General features: G+C 39.7%; 1 protein-coding gene across 1 annotated transcript in view; it reads left to right on the top strand.

Annotated features, from left to right (window-relative positions):
* The window catches only part of LOC122559103 (protein bassoon-like), a 505,982-nt gene that overhangs the window by 21,899 nt on the left and 466,810 nt on the right, over nt 1-17,273 (top strand). The window contains exon 2 of the mRNA XM_043708396.1: nt 11,962-12,361. Within this exon, the coding sequence (XP_043564331.1) occupies nt 11,962-12,361 (400 nt within the window). The remainder of the gene's footprint in view (nt 1-11,961; nt 12,362-17,273) is intronic.

Consider the following 17,273-nt stretch of genomic DNA (forward strand, 5'->3'; position numbering starts at 1 on the left):
TTACTTCCACTCCTATGTCTTATGGTCTTATAAGATTCCGTATATCTCAAAATTATAATTTCCTTCCCTTTGCCCCCTGTTCTTTCTGAGTAAACTTTATCCACGGAGGCAAAGTCTTTATAGAGATAGGGCTGGGTGTTGGGTTAGTGCCTTTCCTAGGTTGTACACACTCCTGTAGGTGCACAACTTTTCTTGAGGTTTCCTTTGCTACTTTCACTAGTGCCAATAGCTTAACTTCTTTAAACCACTTCTTTTCCCACAATGCCTTTCTTTAACGTCCAGCGCTGTGACTTTGCGTATCCCACTTTCTGGCAGTGAAAACACCTTTCCCAGTGCCTTCCTTAACCCACTGGCACTAATTTTCTGTTTCTTACTCCATTATACTGAAAACATCTCAAGCCTTTCACTTCCTTTCTACCCTCTTGGGCTTCTTTCAGCCTGTGGTAAACTATTATCAGTGTACTCGACTCTTTGTTTTGTAGTGTAGGATCTCCCCTTTTCCCAATTTATATTCCTCACAGGGTGAACTTCTTGCTGGAAGCTAGAGTTTGCCTTATGCACCAATGCCATCTCTGCTGCTAACCTCACTTCTTGAACTTTCTGTTTATCCACATGAATTCTTATCATCTTTGGAAGTGAGTTTTTAAACTCCTCCAGCAGAATAATGTCTCTTCGAGCCTCGTAGGTGTTATCTATTTTAAGGCCTGCACCCATCTATCAAAATTACTGTATTTAATCCTTTCAAACAACATAAATCTGACCACCTTTGTGTATCTGAACCGCTGTCTATACGCTTCAGGTACCAATTCATAAACATTCAAAATAGCCTGTTTGACATCTGCATAATCTCTTGACCCCTCATTTGACAGCACTGCAAATACCTCGCAAGCTCTGCCTACCAGTTTAGTCTGAATTATTATTACCCATAAGTTCTCTGACCACTCCATCTGCCTACCAATTTTTCAAATAAAGAAGACTTCGACATCTTATCAAAATGTGGCAATATTTTAGCATATTTGTATATATTGCTACCTTCCCTCTTCGTTTCCATCCTTTCCTGACTAATTCGCAATTTCTGAAGCTCAAATTCTCTCTCTCTTTCTATTTCTTCCTCTCTTTTTCTCTTTCTTTCTTTCTTTCTTTCTTTCTTTCTTTCTCTTTGCTCAGTGAAGAACCTTCTCTCCCTTTTCTTTGTTTTCTAACTCCATTTACCTCAATTGCGATTTAAGGTTTTCTTACTCTGCTGCCCTTGACTGTTTCTCTGACACACCTAAGTGCATGACTAACTCCCTTACAATTTCAGCTTTCCTTGGTAAGATCCAATTCTAACCTACTTCCTAATTCTAGAAGTATGTCCTTCTTCTGTCTTTCTAAACTTGCTTGGCAAATTTGAGAAGCATCTTCAAACCCCAGAACTTCTTTAGCGATCTTAAGAGCCATTTCTCTTACTTTTAATTTAACTAACCACAAGTAACCAAAATTAAACAAATTGTCTCACCTACATTTTGTTTAAAGATCTAGGACACTAATCGGCAAAGGTTTAAATCTGCTGGGATCTTTTGTACCACAAATCTGTTCAAATCTGTCCAAATCTCAGACTGGATCTGACTAAACCTGTCCAAATCCTGGATGAGCCCCCAAACTGTTAGGACACGGTGGTGAATCCCTCTGTTAATTTAACTAAACACCCAGAAAAGCTCAACTTGCCTCGTAATCTGTTAAAATATCAGTGACAGGAACTCCCAAACCCACTATTTAACAAAAATAATATCAATTTATTCTTTAACTCTTAAAGTGGACTTTAAACAACAACTATTCACAACTCTAAGCCCCCCCCCCTGCTTTTTGTTAACAGCTTATTATCTTCCTTAAACTGTATGACAATATTCTGTTCCAATAAAACATCTACTAAAATTACATTAACTTAGTTTTTGGGTCTATCGCTCTCTTGCGCTCAAGATGTGGCGTAAGGTCATCTTTTGAGCTGCACAGATGACAGCTGTGGAGCCATAATCTTCTGGAGAATCAAAGAATCCCTTCAGTGTAGGTAGAAGCCATTTGACCCATTGAGCACCTCTATGCTCCCACATTTACCATGTCTAACCTACCTAGACCCCACAACCCTGGACATTATGGGGCAATTTAGCACAGCCAGTCCAACTAACATACAAATGTTTGGAATAAAGGAGTAAACCAGAGCATCCAGAGGAGACCCACGCGACCCGGTGAGAATGTGCAAACTCCACACAAGTAGCCACGCGAGTCTGGAATAGATCCCAGGTCCCTGGCACTATGAGACAGCAGTACCAACCATTGAGTTACTGTGCCTCCCTTATGACTTATTACTTTGAAAAAAGAAAACGATTTCCACTGTAGCACTCTTCTGTCAAAATGAAACATTTTCTGTTTTCCTGTTTGCAGTCTCTGTGCAGTCAAAGATACACAAGTCATATTTTTTTCTTTCATGAAGCATAAATATTCTTGTCAGTGAAAATGGTAATTCTATCTTGTCACTTGTGAAGAGATGGGTACAGTACTATTGAGATTTTACAGTTTCAGCTGTAAAAGTCTGATTTGTGAGGTGCTGAAGGGTGGTGATGTAGTGCATTTTACTCAAATGAAGTGGTTATGTTATAGATGGCTGATGTAACTGAAGCTGTCTGAGAATTGTGCTGAATGTACTGTTTTTCTTAAACTAAGTAGATTAACCGCAAAGTTAATTGCATTAACCAGCTTGTGTATAGATTGTGGAAGTTTGTGAGGCTTGAGTGATCTGTTGTCAGAATAAAATTTTGTAAACGTAAACTTTTGTGATCAGAATGGCTGACTGAGATGCAGATGGTCAGAATTTTCACTTCTTCAATATTATATTAATACTTGAATATTAAATCTAGAGAAACATATAAATTAGGAGCATATTAATGCCAGGATCTGTGGAACTGGCTGAGTGAGCAATGTGAATGGCCTTTGAATTCGTCATCTTAAAAATATCATAAATGATAATGGATATGAAAAGGAGTCCATACACATAAAGTATTGCATTGTGTCATAGTGTGGAGGAACCAGTGTTGTACTGGGGTGGAGAAGGTTAAAAATCACATGACACTGGATCATAGTCCAACAGGTTTATTTGGAAGTACTCTGAAATGCTCCGAAAGCTAGTGCTCCCAAATACATGGATAAGAGATGGAACGTGAAGAAGGTAAAAATATACTAAAGAGTTTTTGAATTTTCAGTCTTGTGTGCTACTGCACAGTTGAGGAGCTAAAGAATATAGAAGGACATCCTTGTCAGAAACTTGGTTCAACCCAGGTATGGCTGTTTGATGTATAATAGGATCAATTGCAGAGGGGTTGATGAACCAAAGATGCAGGAATTATTGTTATACGGTGCTGAAATAATTTCCAATTCAAATCAGAATTTATGGTAGAGTTCAACAATATTTGAAATAAGTATAGACTTGGAGTTAATACAGAAGAATTGAACTTGCAATTCATAAACAGTTTAAAGTACATTTGGAGGAGTAATATTGGAGTATTTTATTCTAAGTTAGACTAGGAAAAGACAAACCGGGATGAAACTGGAGAATGGTTCTTAAGACTGATGGTTTTTTAATCAATGAACTGTGTTTCCAACAGTGCCCAATCTGTTTCTGGGTATTGAATGAGAAGAAATGTATTCGCTACAGAGGAAATTGCACTGATATGAAATGAATACTTGGGATATGTCTTCACTGGGGAACATGCAAAAGGATTCCCCAAGTAATGGAAAATCAAATGTCTTTTGAAAATAAGGTACTGAAGTATAATAATCTTAAGAAAAGATATCCATGGATTACTTCCCTGAATCTGGCAATCTTTACACTAGATTTTAAAATAAGTTGTTGCATTGGAGAGTGTACAGAAAAGTTTTACGAGGATGTTGCCTGGTATGGGGAATTTCAGCTTTGAAGCAAGGTTGGATAGACTGCATTTGATTTTACTGGAATGTAGGAGGTTATGGGGCAATCTGATAGAAGTTTATAAGATTGGCATGGATAGAGTGGTAAGTATGAGGCTTTTTCCTAGGTTGGAGAGGTCGACTACTAGGGGACATAGGTTCAAGGTGCAGGCCGAGGGGAGTTGAAAAGAAATGTGAAAAGCAAGTTTTTCACACTAGGGATGGTGAGTGCTTGGAACGCGCTGCCAGAGGAGGTAGTGGAAGCTGACACCATAGCAGCATTCAAGAAACACCTGGACAAATACATGAAAAGGAAGGGAATAGAAGGATACAGATCTGACTGTTAGTATGGAAGGGTAAAATGTGGAGCGCTGAATGGACTTTTCCTGTGCTATTTCGTTCATTCTTTGTGCAGAGATAATGGATGCATTGGCATTAATTTTCTGGAAATTTCTAGATTCAATTGGATTGGAAAATAACAAATGTAATACTGCTAATCAAAAGCAACAAGAAAGTGGAACTATGGCAAATTAGACTAACTGGCAGATGGAATGCATTGTGGAAAGTGTGACGTTATGCACTTTGGTAGGAAGAATGGGAAAGGCTTCAGAAATCTGAAGCTCAAGAGGCCTTTGGGGGTCCTAGTTCAGGATTCTCTCAAGGTTAACATGTAGGTTCAGTTAGTGATTAGGAAGGCAAGTGCAATGTTAGCATTCATTCTGAGAGGACCAGAATACAGGAGCAGAGATGTCATATTGCAGCTAAGCAACGCTGTGGACAGACTGCATTGGGAATATTGTGAACAGTTTTGTGCTGTGTATCTAAATGAAGATGTGCTGGTGTTGGATAGAGTCCAGAGGAATTTTACAGCAATAATCCCAGGGTGAAGAGCTTGTGATATTAACAGCGGTTGAGGACTCTGGGTCTGCATTAAATAGAGTTAAGAAGGATGAGGTAGGATTTGATTGAAACTTACAGAATACTGAGAGGTCTGGATAGTGTGGAAGTGAAGATGATGTTTCCATTAGTCAGAGAGACTAGGACCTGAGGGTGAACCCTTAGAGTGAAGGGATGGGACCTTTAGAGCTAAGGTAAGGCGGAAGCCATAGCTGCTGAAGACTGTGGAGCCCAAGTCATATTGTGTATTAAAGACAGGTTTTTGATTATTAAGGAGATTAAGGGAAAGGATAGGAGAATGGCTTTGAGAGGCATCAACTATAATCAAATGATGGAGCAGACCAAATGGACTGAATGGCCTAATTCTGCTCTATTATCTTATGGTCTAACATCAGGAAAAATGCTTCGAATGTAATAAAATGACACTTAGAAGGTTATAGCATGATTGGATTGAGGCACACAAAAATATATGGAAGGAAGGGAAATCATGTTAGATATATGTGTTAGTGCCATGAAATAAAAACAGGGAATGCTGGAAATATTCAGTAAATCTGTAGATAAACAATCAGAAGTAAAATGTCAGACCTATGAATTTATAAGCTGTAAATTTATCATTAAGATGAATAAAGGGGAGCTAGTAGATATGTATTTAATAAGATGCTGCACAAGAGGTTATTGTACAAATTTAGGGCTTGCACCGAACACTGTGGGCAATTTAGCATGGCCAATTCATCTGATCTGTACATCTTTTTGGATTGTGGGAGGAAACTGGAGCACCCGGAGGAAACCCACGCAGACACGGGGAGAATGTGCAAACTCCACACAGACAGTTGCCTGAGGTGGGAATCAAACCCGGGTCCCTAACGCTGTGAGGCAACAGTGCTAACTACTGAGCCCCCCGTACCATAATAACATATTTTGTGGATTGGTTACTCAATAATGAACAGAAGATGGTGATGATAAATTTGATCAATTTTAGTTTGGGGAATGTAGTTAAAGGAGACCATAAAAGTCAGTGACTTGGCTTCAAGTATTTACAATCAAAGTCAATGACTTTGAAGAGGGAATTCAGCAAGATGTATCTTTGCTAGCAATACAAAGTTAGGTTGAAAAGTAAACTGAGGAGGATGCAAGGGAACTTTAGTTAAATGAATGGGCAAGATGGAACATAATCTGAGGAAATGTAAAGGATAGAAAAGCAACACATAATTCAAATGATGAGACATTTAAAAATAATGCTTGGCATGATGTGTATATCCTGTTAAGCAATAGGTACAACAGGCAATTGGGAAATCAAATGCTAAGGTTAGCCTTTATTACTAAGTGTTCAGTGTAACAATATAGAAATCCTGCTACTGTTTTATAGGATCTTGGTGAGACCACACCTGTAGTACTGAGTACAGTTTAAATCTCCTTACCTAAACATGGACATACTTGGCTTAGCAGTAACACTTCAAAAGTTGTCTAGTGTGATTTCTCGAACGGAAGATTTGTTGTATGAGGAGAGATTGGTTCACAAAGGCCTACATTTCATGATGTTTAGAAGAATCCGAGATCTTGTTGAAATATTCTGGTTTGAGCAAATGGGTATTGGGAGGATCACCTGGCTATGGTTTACACTTGCGGTTGACGTCCGAAGTAAGGCACTGAACATTTAGGACTAAGCAGAGACATTCTTGAGTATTGAGCTGTGAACGCTGTGTTGTTGAATGTATTTATGTCAGAGATTAAAGAATTTTCGGATTGCAATGGATTTGGGGATAGTGCAGAAAGGTATAACTGAGATATAAGATTACCCAGGATTTTGAAAATCAAAGCAGGCTCAACAGCAGGATAGCCCGCTCCTATTTCTTCTGTTTTAGCATGTAAATGACCTCAAACTTAAATACATGGGACTTGGTCATTATTAACAAACAATGACAGACATCAGGGACAAAGGTATTTGCTTGGAAATCAGCTAATTGTAAAGGGATGAAAACCCTCTAAGTGAAAATTAATTGGTTGGTCAAGCATTAGTAATTCGAGAAATATCATTTTAAGATTTTTGTCTTTGTTTAAAAGCATCCATGCAAGTTGCAAATGGAATACCAAAGGGACAGGTTTGAGGTTTTTTAAAAAAAAAAAGTTGAGGAAGAAATTATTGGGATAAAAAGGTATACTGTACAGTGTATAGAAATTGGACAAAACTTGAGATTAAAGTGGCTAAGAAGTGTTGAAAGAAGGCTCGAACATGTTACCGCAAGGTTTTTAAAAGCTCACTTAAAAAAAAGTGTGGAACCAGACTATGGAAGCCTTGTGCATAATGAGGGAGCAGCATAAGCAGTTAAATATTTATCTCTTTGTTTACAACTAGTGCTCTAGGGTTTCTGGAGACGATGTAGAGAGGACTTATTATTGAAGTTAATATTTACAAGGATGATATTTGAAAGAATAGTTGGCCTAATGTTTAAAACCTCAGGATTTCAATTTCTCTTTTTTTTAATAACTTCATTTACAAAACCCCTAAATTTAATTAGGTTCTGCCACTGTTATTTGACATGTTTAAGGGTATGTGTCCTTACATTTGCTCTTTAACCTGAAATATACTTTCCTTTGTCTGTCTTGGAACCAACTGCACCTCTCACCTATCTTCAATTTGCCACGTACCCCAGGTTAGGATCTGCAAAAGACCCAGTTATTCCTCATGTCAACAGAAAATCTTGTCGTGCAATGGATAGCAGAAGGGCCAGGTTCAATTCTCACTGCAAGATTTTAAGGCCAAAGAAAGCCTATTCATAATACTGACAAATGGCTGAGTATCAACTTAACCAAGTGTAGCATTAAGGAAGCCTAGCAAAATTGGAATCAATGGGTATTAGGGGGCAAACTCCCCACTGGTTGGAGTCATACCGGGCACATGGGAAGATGGTTGTGGTTGTTATCGGTGAGTCATCTTAGGACCAGGACATCTATGCAGGAGTTCCTCAGGGTAGTGTACTAGGCCCAACCATCCCCAGTTGTGTCATCAAAGACCTTCCCTCCATCATAAGGTGAGAAGTAGGGATGTTCGCCGATGATTGTGCAATGTTCAGTACCGTTTACAACTCCTCCGATACTGAAGCAGTCCATGTTCAAATGCAACAAGATCTGGGCGATATTCATACTTAGGCTGACAAGTGGCAAGTAACATTCACACCACACGAAACCAGGCAATGACTATCTCCAATAAGAGACAATCTAACCACTACACCTTGACAATCAATGGTGTAACCATCATTGAATCTCTGACTATCGTCAACCTTGGGGTTACCATTGCCTAGAAACTCAACTGGATTCACCACCTAAAAGAATGGCTATAAGAGCAAGTCAGAGGCTAGGAATACTGTGGTGAGTAATTCATGTCTTTTAGTAACTCACCTCTTGTAACTCCAACAATACTCAGGCAGTTTGACACCATCCAGGAGAATTACATTACTTACAGTGTGGAAACAGGCCCTTCGGCCCAACAAGTCCACACCGACTCGCTGAAGCGCACCCAACCAGACCCATTCCCCGACATTTACCCCTGCATCTAGTACTACAGGCAATTTAGCATGGTCAATTCACCTAACCTGCACATTTTTGGACTGTGGGCGGAAACCGGAGCACCCGGAGGAAACCCACAACAGACACAGGGAAAATGTGCAAACTCCACACAGACAGTCGCCTGAGGCGGGAATTGTGCCACCGTGCCGCCCATAAAAAAGTCTGTTTTATTTGCACCACATCCACAAACATCCACTCCGTCTGCCGCCAATGCTCATTTGCAGCAGTGATTGAGATCTACAAAATGCACTGCAGAAATTCACCAAAGATTCTTAGACACCACCTTTCAAACCCACAACCATTTCTATCCAGAGGGTCAAGGGCAGCAGACAGGGAACACCATGATCTGCAAGTTCCATCTAAGTCACTCAGCGTCTTGACTTGGAAATATGTTGCCATTCCTTCGCTATCACTGTGTCAAAGTCTTGGAATTCCCTCCCTAAGGGCATTGTGGGTCAACCCACAGCATGCGGACTTCAGCAATTCAAGAAGGCAGCTCATCACCATCTCAAGGTGCAACTGCGGACGTCTGCATCCCATGATTAAGTTTTTAAAAAAAGAGCTGGGCAGATGCCCATACTAACCATGTGATTAACACATTACTTCCGTGCCTTCATGTTGAATATTTAAGTTCCAAATAAACATTGTGTGAATTCTTACATGAAGCTTTGAGAAAAGTTTGGCTTGGAATGGACATGGCAATGATTATATTTGTGATTTGAGGAAAGGCATACAAATTTGAGACTTTTCTTTCTGAAAATGCTGGTTAAATGATAACCTTCTAGAGGGCTGTGGAAAAATTGTTTAGTTGATTGACAAGTAGCAAATTGGGGTCCTAGACTACAGATAATCACTAGGCAGACAAAGGCAATTAGAACTTGTTTGTGCCTCTAAAGCTAGAGTGACATAGTCTCTGCTTATCATTAGTATTCTGTAATGCAGAGTGAAGCTGAATAATTTCAAAAGGAAGGATTGAATGAATATTTATGGGGAAAACGCAGATGAAATTAGAATTCTGCATTCAGGAAAAAAAAAGAACTGAACTTGACTTGAGGTAAGAATGATGGCTATGAACATCAAGACATCATTTGACTGAGTGTAATATCAGGGAACTCTAGCAAAACTGGACTCAGCAGGAATTGGGGAAAATTCTCCACTCATTGGAGTCATACCTCGTACAAAGGAAGGTGATTGTGGTTATTGGAAGCCAATCATCCCAGTTACAGGATATCACTGCATGAGTTCCTTCAACAATTACTTTTCTTCCATCAGGTTGCAAATGGAGATGCTCACTGTTGATTTGTCACCACATGTGACCTCCTCAGTTACTGAAGCATTCCATGTCTGTATGCAGCAAGACCTGAACAGCATACAGGCATGGGGTGTTAAGTAGCAAATAATATTCACGACGTACAAGTGACAGACAATCGACATTTCCAACAAAAGGGAATTCAACTATATCTCTTTGAAATTCAATGTCTTTAGCATCGCTGAATTTTCTCGAACAAACATCCTGTGGGTTACGACAGGTGATGAACTGAACTGGACCAGCTACATAAATATTGAGGCTACAAAAATGCATCAGAGGTTGGGAATTCCTTAGTGAGCATCTTTTACACCACCTGACTTTCCAAAGCTGTTCACAATCGACAAGGCACAAGTATGAGCCCATGTTCGCTACTTGCCGGGATGGATGCACTACCTATTGACAGGGCCATTGGACAGGTATATCTGTGACAAGTAGATTGGTGAAAACTGTAACAAATTTGCTCTTCCATTTTTTTTTTGGGTTCTCTCACTCCTTAATGCAAGCCCAGTTTAGCAGTTAAGTCAAAGAGAAATTTTGCCGACTTGATCAACAGTGGTGCTATTGAGCCACTGTTGATGTACATTGTCGCCTCCAAAGTGCAGAGTATGTTCTGTGTTCCTGAAGTGCTTTAGCCAGTTAGTGTTCAACATGGAGGAGTATGGATTCAGCAGCTGAGGTGGGCAGTGTTAGGTGCAATACAGTAAGAGGTTTCCTTGCTCACGTTTGACCTAGGGACATGAGACATCATGTGATCCAGACACAATGTTGAAGTTCCCAGAGCAACGACCCCCCCACTGACCGTGTACCACTGTGCCACCTCCTGTAATGGGTTGTCCAGGTGGGGGAATCAGGGTATACTTAGAGATGATGGTACCTGGAACATTATTATTAAGTATGATTCGGTGAGCATGTTTATGTCGCAGCTTGTCTACGAGGTACCTCTGCCAATTTTAGCATAAGCCCTTGTTTGCTGATGAGGAGGACTTTTCAACATCACTGTGTCACTATTGATGTCATCCTGTCTTTTATATTACAGTTTTGGAATCCTTTATCTTAAACTTTTAGGAACACCTAGATTTCCAATGAGGAAAATGTTTGGTTTTCGGATGTTGCAGGATACACTTACTGTATAGATTAGTTTGGGTCTGCTCGGGTCCTTTGGGGAAAAAAAAATTTGGCCTGAATGGACCTGAAAGTGAAGTTCCTTTCCAAAGTGCCTGAACTACGTGTGTCTGTGTCTAAAGAGGTCAGCTTTCAAAAAGACCTTCGGTTTTTAGGTTGTCTCGGTTTTCAGATGTGCGGATAAAGATATTTGGCCTGTACATTCACCCTTGATTGGGGTTTTGATGTCAGTTTTCATCGGATGTCATGATAAACATTCCTATAGTTACTTGTTAACAATTGCATATCATAATGTAGTCAGTTTTGCCACTTACCATCCTCGTGACATTGTCTGTATGTTACAACAGCCAGGAGTCAAACCCAAGACTACCACATGCATCATGAGGATATGATTGGATGTTGGTTTCCCTGCCTAAGATTGATACTGCAAGTAGATGGGGACCAAGTGCAAACCTTTGTCTTCACAAGATATAAATAATGTGGTGACGGTTTGAATTTGCTGCAGCTGATTAGTTCAACCACGGTGTTTGCAGAGGAGAGTGTTGACTATGTTTCAACTTGTCAAATGGTGGTGTGCAGAAAGAGACCATTTGGCCCATTGTGATTATGTAGGGTCTTTGAAAGAGATGTACAATCCGTTCCAGTGCTACAAAAGAGGCAAGGAACATGAATAGTGGCCAATTAGCTATTTATACTGACTCGTTCATAAATTTCAGCCTTTGGTAATCTTGCATTTTTAAGCCATTGACATCAATTAATATTTACGTTACTGAGATGGAAGTGCTTGTCGAATTGTTTCCATGTATTTAATTTGCTTAATGTAATTTTGACCTTGAAATAATGATGCTTATTTCATAGTACTTAGGTTGTTGTTTTAGCTCTTCCTTTTTGAAATGTCAGTGGTAGAATTAATGAGTTGAGCAATATTACTTAAAATTTGTTTGAGGAGTTAAAATTTATTTCTACATGTAAAGCTACTTGAACACAATTATTTTCAGAAATATTTATATGCAATATCTATCAAGGATAGTCATTTTAAGTTCCAAATACCATTTTTCTTTCTTACTGTTTGTATTAAAGCCTGAACAGTGGTGGTAATTAGACTCAGATCTCTCTTTTTCATTTTATAGTGCAAGACCATACCAGAGGGAGCACCTTGGACAGCCTGATGCAAAGATTGATACCCTCCAGCAGACTATTCCAAGCAATGAAAGTGCAAGAAGAATGCAGAATCAAGGTTGTTCTACACAGCAAAACCTGCAACAAGAACAAAGAAGGAGTCTCCAAGTTGACACAAGTACGAAAAGGGGAGAAAGGTCCCATTCTGCATCCCCAGATAAGGGCAGTGCTCCAACCTCTCCATATTCTGTACCACAGATAGCTCCGCTGCCCAGCAGCACTCTATGTCCAATTTGTGCAACTACCGAGCTAAACTCTTATCCAAAACAGCCAAACTTCAACACTTGTACGCAATGTCGATCAGTAGTGTGCAAGCAGTGTGGATTTAATCCCAATCCTCACATTACAGAGGTAAACTTTGATTCTTTCTCTGAGCTTGTACCATTTTTGCAAAATGACTTAAGGTGGCTCATTAACAGTGTTGACAAGATTAACTTTTTTAATTAGAATAGATATGGAATTTAATATTCAAACCTGATTCATCTTCTCGCATTTTCAGGTAATAAGTGCTTGATATCCCATATTTTTCCACATTTATGTACAAAAAAAAATGAGGTCAGAAGAGAAAATGTCCCTGTACTGACAGTTGTGCTTTGCAGGTAACTGGTTTATCAGTATTTAAGATTGAACTGAGTCAGTGTTTCAAAAGGAGGAATTCAAGGGGATGCAGGAAAAATAAACAGAATGAAATTTTTGTTGCAAACGTTTCGTCCCCTGTCTAGGTGACATCCTCAGTGCTTGGGAGCCTCCTGTGAAGTGCTTCTGTGGTGTTTCCTCCAGCATTTATAGTGGCCTGTCCCTGCCGCTTCCGGTTGTCAGTTTCAGCTGTCCGCTGGAGTGGCCGATATATTGGGTCCAGGTCGATGTGTTTGTTGATGGAGTTTGTGGATGAGTGCCATGCTTCTAGGAATTCCCTGGCTGTTCTTTGTTTGGCTTGCCCTATAATGGTAGTGTTGTCCTAGTCGAATTCATGTTGCTTGTCGTCTGCGTGTGTGGCTACTAAGGATAGCTGGTCGTGGCATTTCGTGGCTTGTTGATGTTCATGGATGCGGATCGTTAGCTGTCTTCCTGTTTGTCCTATATAGTGTTTTTTGCAGTCCTTGCATGGGATTTTGTACACTACATTAGTTTTGCTCATGCTGGCCACTACAGCGGACAGCTGAAACTGACAACCGGAAGCGGCAGGGACAGGCCACTATAAATGCTGGAGGAAACACCACAGAAACGCTTCACAGGAGGCTCCCAAGCACTGAGGATGTCACCTAGACAGGGGACGAAACGTTTGCAACAAAAATTTCTAGCTCGGCGAACAGAACCACAACAACAAGCACACGAGCTACAAATCTTCTCACCAACTTTAAACAGAATGAGTTGAAATTGAAAGTTCAATGAGGATATGCAAGAAGAGAATTTTATTACTTTTGGTAGGAAGTTGATTTGATTCACTAATCACTGAAAACCTCGGGATCATTGTTATAATAACTACTTTAGATTGAAAATAACTGTCAAATTAGTAATATGGAATAATATAGGGATGCTTTATCAAGTTACCTGAAGTAAGTATTATTTTACCTTCTCTCAGAAAAGTTGTTGAATATTAGTGAGTTTTGAGATGATTTGTAGCTCAGGTTAAGGTTCTGGATGTAGGTTTGCTCGCTGAGCTGGAAGGTTTGTCTTCTGACGTTCCATCACCATACTAGGTAATATTATCAGTGAGCCTCTGGATGAAGCTAGATGATACCTAGTATGGTGATGAAACCTCTGAAAACAAACCTTCCAGCTCAGCGAGCAAACCTACATCCAGTTGTTGAGTATGCATGGATATTGCGCCAAGCCTTCAAATGGTAAGAATATTGAATTCTAGGTGCTCCAATTGTTGTATTTCTAAAAGGTTGTATTGTTTCTTCTATAATATGCAATTCTGCTGTTTATGAAAATTCATATTGTTGGTCAAACAAAGGTCAGGCTGTAATTAACCCATGTCTTTTTCCCCAGTTTTAACTTCAACAATTTGTAGTATGAGGTGCCATCCTGGCATGTAACCCCTCAAAATCCCTTCTGCATATTGATGTATCTTCTTTGATGGACATTGACAAAAAAAAAGTACAACTGGGAATTCATTTCTTGCTGCCTAATAGATTTTTGGTGCATACAAAAAAGCAGTCATGCCCCTATGAATTTCATGTGAAGAGCTCTGGTATTTTTCAAATGTATGATGAGTCACCTTACAAACACAATTTGTTTTCTTTTATAGTCAAATGAAAAGGAAACCTGTTCTAATGTCTCTTCCAATACCAATAGGAAAATTGCAAAATCTACAAGTTCACGAGATCATTTTTTGGATGCTACTCTTCCCAGCGACTTAGTCCAGAACTCTTGTTTTAATTGGACAATACATTTCTCTTGCTGGAACCTTTTTGCTTAACCAGTTGACATACCGCATGCTGAACCACCAGCCTCAGTCCATCAGCTTAGTGGTAGAGAAACCTTTTTAAAGCCTGTGACTGAAACAACATGAATTATCATTGGGGAATAATGGATGATTAGATGTCAGGTCAAAGCAACTGGCTAGGAGAAAGTAAGGACTGCAGATGCTGGAGATCAGAGTTGAGAATGTGGTGCTGTAAAAGCACAGCAGGTCAGACAGCATCTGAGGAGCAGGAGAATCAATGTTTCGGACATAAGGGGAGCTGAGAGATAAATGGGACAGAGTAGGGCCGGGGGGAAGATAGCTGAGAATGCGATAGGTAAATGAAGCGAGGGAGAAGGTGATCAGTAGGGGAGGAGGGTGGAGCGGATGGATGGGAAGGATGATGGACAGATCAAGAGGATGGTGCTGAGTTGTAAGGTTGGGACTGGGGTAAGGCCGGAGGAGGGGTCTGTGTTGGAAGTTTGGGACTAGAATCCATCGTCCATCATCCTTCCCATCTATCCGTTCCACCCTTCTCTCCTACCTATCACCTTCTCCCCACCTTGATCTATTTCTCATATTCCCAGCTTACTTAGCTCTCTTAATGTCGATTCTCCTGTTCCTTGGATGCTGCCTGACCTGCTGTGCTTTTCCAGCAACACACTCAAAGCAAATGGTTGTCTTCATTGGCTTTCTCCACTATTTCACCAACATGGCTGGCTCATTTGTGCATTTGGACTTTCAAAAGATGTTTGATAAGGCACAAGTTGCAGACTTATTGGAATAAGTAAAACTTATGTAATCAAAGGGACAGTGGCATGCTAGATGTAAAATTGACTTGTAGAAAGCAGAAAGTGGGGATGAATTGTTTTTCAGACTGGAGGACAGTATACAATTCATATGTTGACACTGTTCTGGATATGCTGATGACCTAGACTTAGGTATCTAATTTCAATGTTAGCAACTCTTATGAAACTTGGAACTGGAGAAAATTGAGTGTTCAGGAGTATATAGACTGGGGAAATTGGGATCACATATATAGTTTGATGCAGAGAACTGTGAAGTGATACATTTTGGCATGTAGATGCAGATTAAGTTACCAAAACTAATTGATATAATTTCAGAGGGTGCAAGAGTAGAAGAACTGCAGAATATGTATATGTATGTACAAATCATTGAAGGTGGCAGGGCAAGTTGAGAACACTCTAAGGAAAAAGTACAAAACAAGGGTTTTATGCATAAAGTATTTGTACGCATGACCTTTTAGGCGCCATCTGGAATGTATTGTCCAGGTCTGCACACCATAATTCCGAAAGAATGACTACTTCGAGGCAGAGGTGCAGTGGATGTCACCTGGAATGATACGAGATGCAGGATTTTAATTAAGTGGAGTGTTTATAAAATCATGAGGGACATGGGTAGGGTAAATTGACAAGGTATTTTTCTTAGGGTGGGGAGTCCAGAACTAGAGGGCATAGGTTTAGAGTGAGAGGGGAAGGATTTAAGAGGGACCTAAGGGGCAACTTTTTCGTGCAGAGGGTGGTGCGTGTACAGAATGAGCTGCCAGAGGAAGTGGTGGAGGCTGGTACAATTACAACATTTAAAAGGCATCTGGATGGGTATTTGAATAGGAAGGGTTTAGAGGGATTTGGGCCAAGTGCTTGCAAATGGGACTAGATTAGATTAGGATATCTGGTCAGCATGGATGAGTTGGACTGTTTCCGTGCTGTACATCTCTATGATTCTATGATGAGGGTAGTTTTGGACTGCTCTTCTGAGAAAGTGAAGTGAAGATTTCATGAAAGTATTCAGAATAGTAAAGGATTTTGAGAAAGTAACTGAAGAGAAATTATATTGTGTCATTTTTGGGTTATCTTTCTGACACAGATTTAAGGTATTTTCAAAATAATCAAGTAAAGTGTGATTTTTTTTTTGTTTAACAGAACATTATATAATGTGAAGTACACTGCCTGGAATGATGGTGGCAGTATTTTCAAGAATAACCTTTGAAAGGAAAATTGGTAAAAACTTAAAAAGAATCACAGGATAGCTTTTAAATAACCAGGCACTATTAGGTGAATTGTGTCTTTCTGTGCTGAATTATTTTATATGGTATCACGTCTTTTCAACTTTGTATTTATGTTGTAACAGTTCAAGTAAACAGAGGATTTTATTCTGACCATATTATTGAATACAAACACTGCACTACTATCTGAAAACATTAGCTCTTTTAAATTGAGTTGTACTTTCAAAATTGTTCCCAAGAGGTTCTTGAAGTAGCCAGCACCAGATATGATGTTTTCTCTGGGCTGCTGTGCAACTGAATCATGTAGTCAATTGCAAAGAGTTAGACTGAACATGATGTTGCTTACATTATGTCATGTTTGGTAAGTTATGTTAAACTGCTTGGAGCATTCACTGACATTTACAGCTTCAATGCTGAATATTGAAAAAAAATAGAAAAAATTCTAAAGGGGGTGCAGATCTATGTTGGAGGTAGGTTCAGTTTTACAGAGATCTGTGAAATGATAGGACAAGTGGAGAGGTCGGTTACTGAAGTATACAGAGTTCTTGACTTCATTTAATAGGAGCATAGAGTACAAAAGCAGGGAGTTAATGTCAAACTTGTACAAGCAATTTATAGAGGTTTACAAAATCATGAGGGGCATGAATAGGATAAATAGGCTAAGTCTTTTCCCTGGGGTGGGGGGAGTCCAGAACGAGAGGGCATAGGTTTAGGGTGAGAGGGGAAAGATATAAAAGAGACCTAAGGGGCAACTTTTTCATGCAGAGGGTGGTACATGTATGGAATGAGCTGCCAGAGGAAGTGGCGGAGGCTACTACAATTGCAAC

The sequence above is a fragment of the Chiloscyllium plagiosum genome, chromosome 18 (assembly GCF_004010195.1).
Source record: "Chiloscyllium plagiosum isolate BGI_BamShark_2017 chromosome 18, ASM401019v2, whole genome shotgun sequence".
NCBI classification, from domain to species: Eukaryota; Metazoa; Chordata; class Chondrichthyes; order Orectolobiformes; family Hemiscylliidae; genus Chiloscyllium; species Chiloscyllium plagiosum.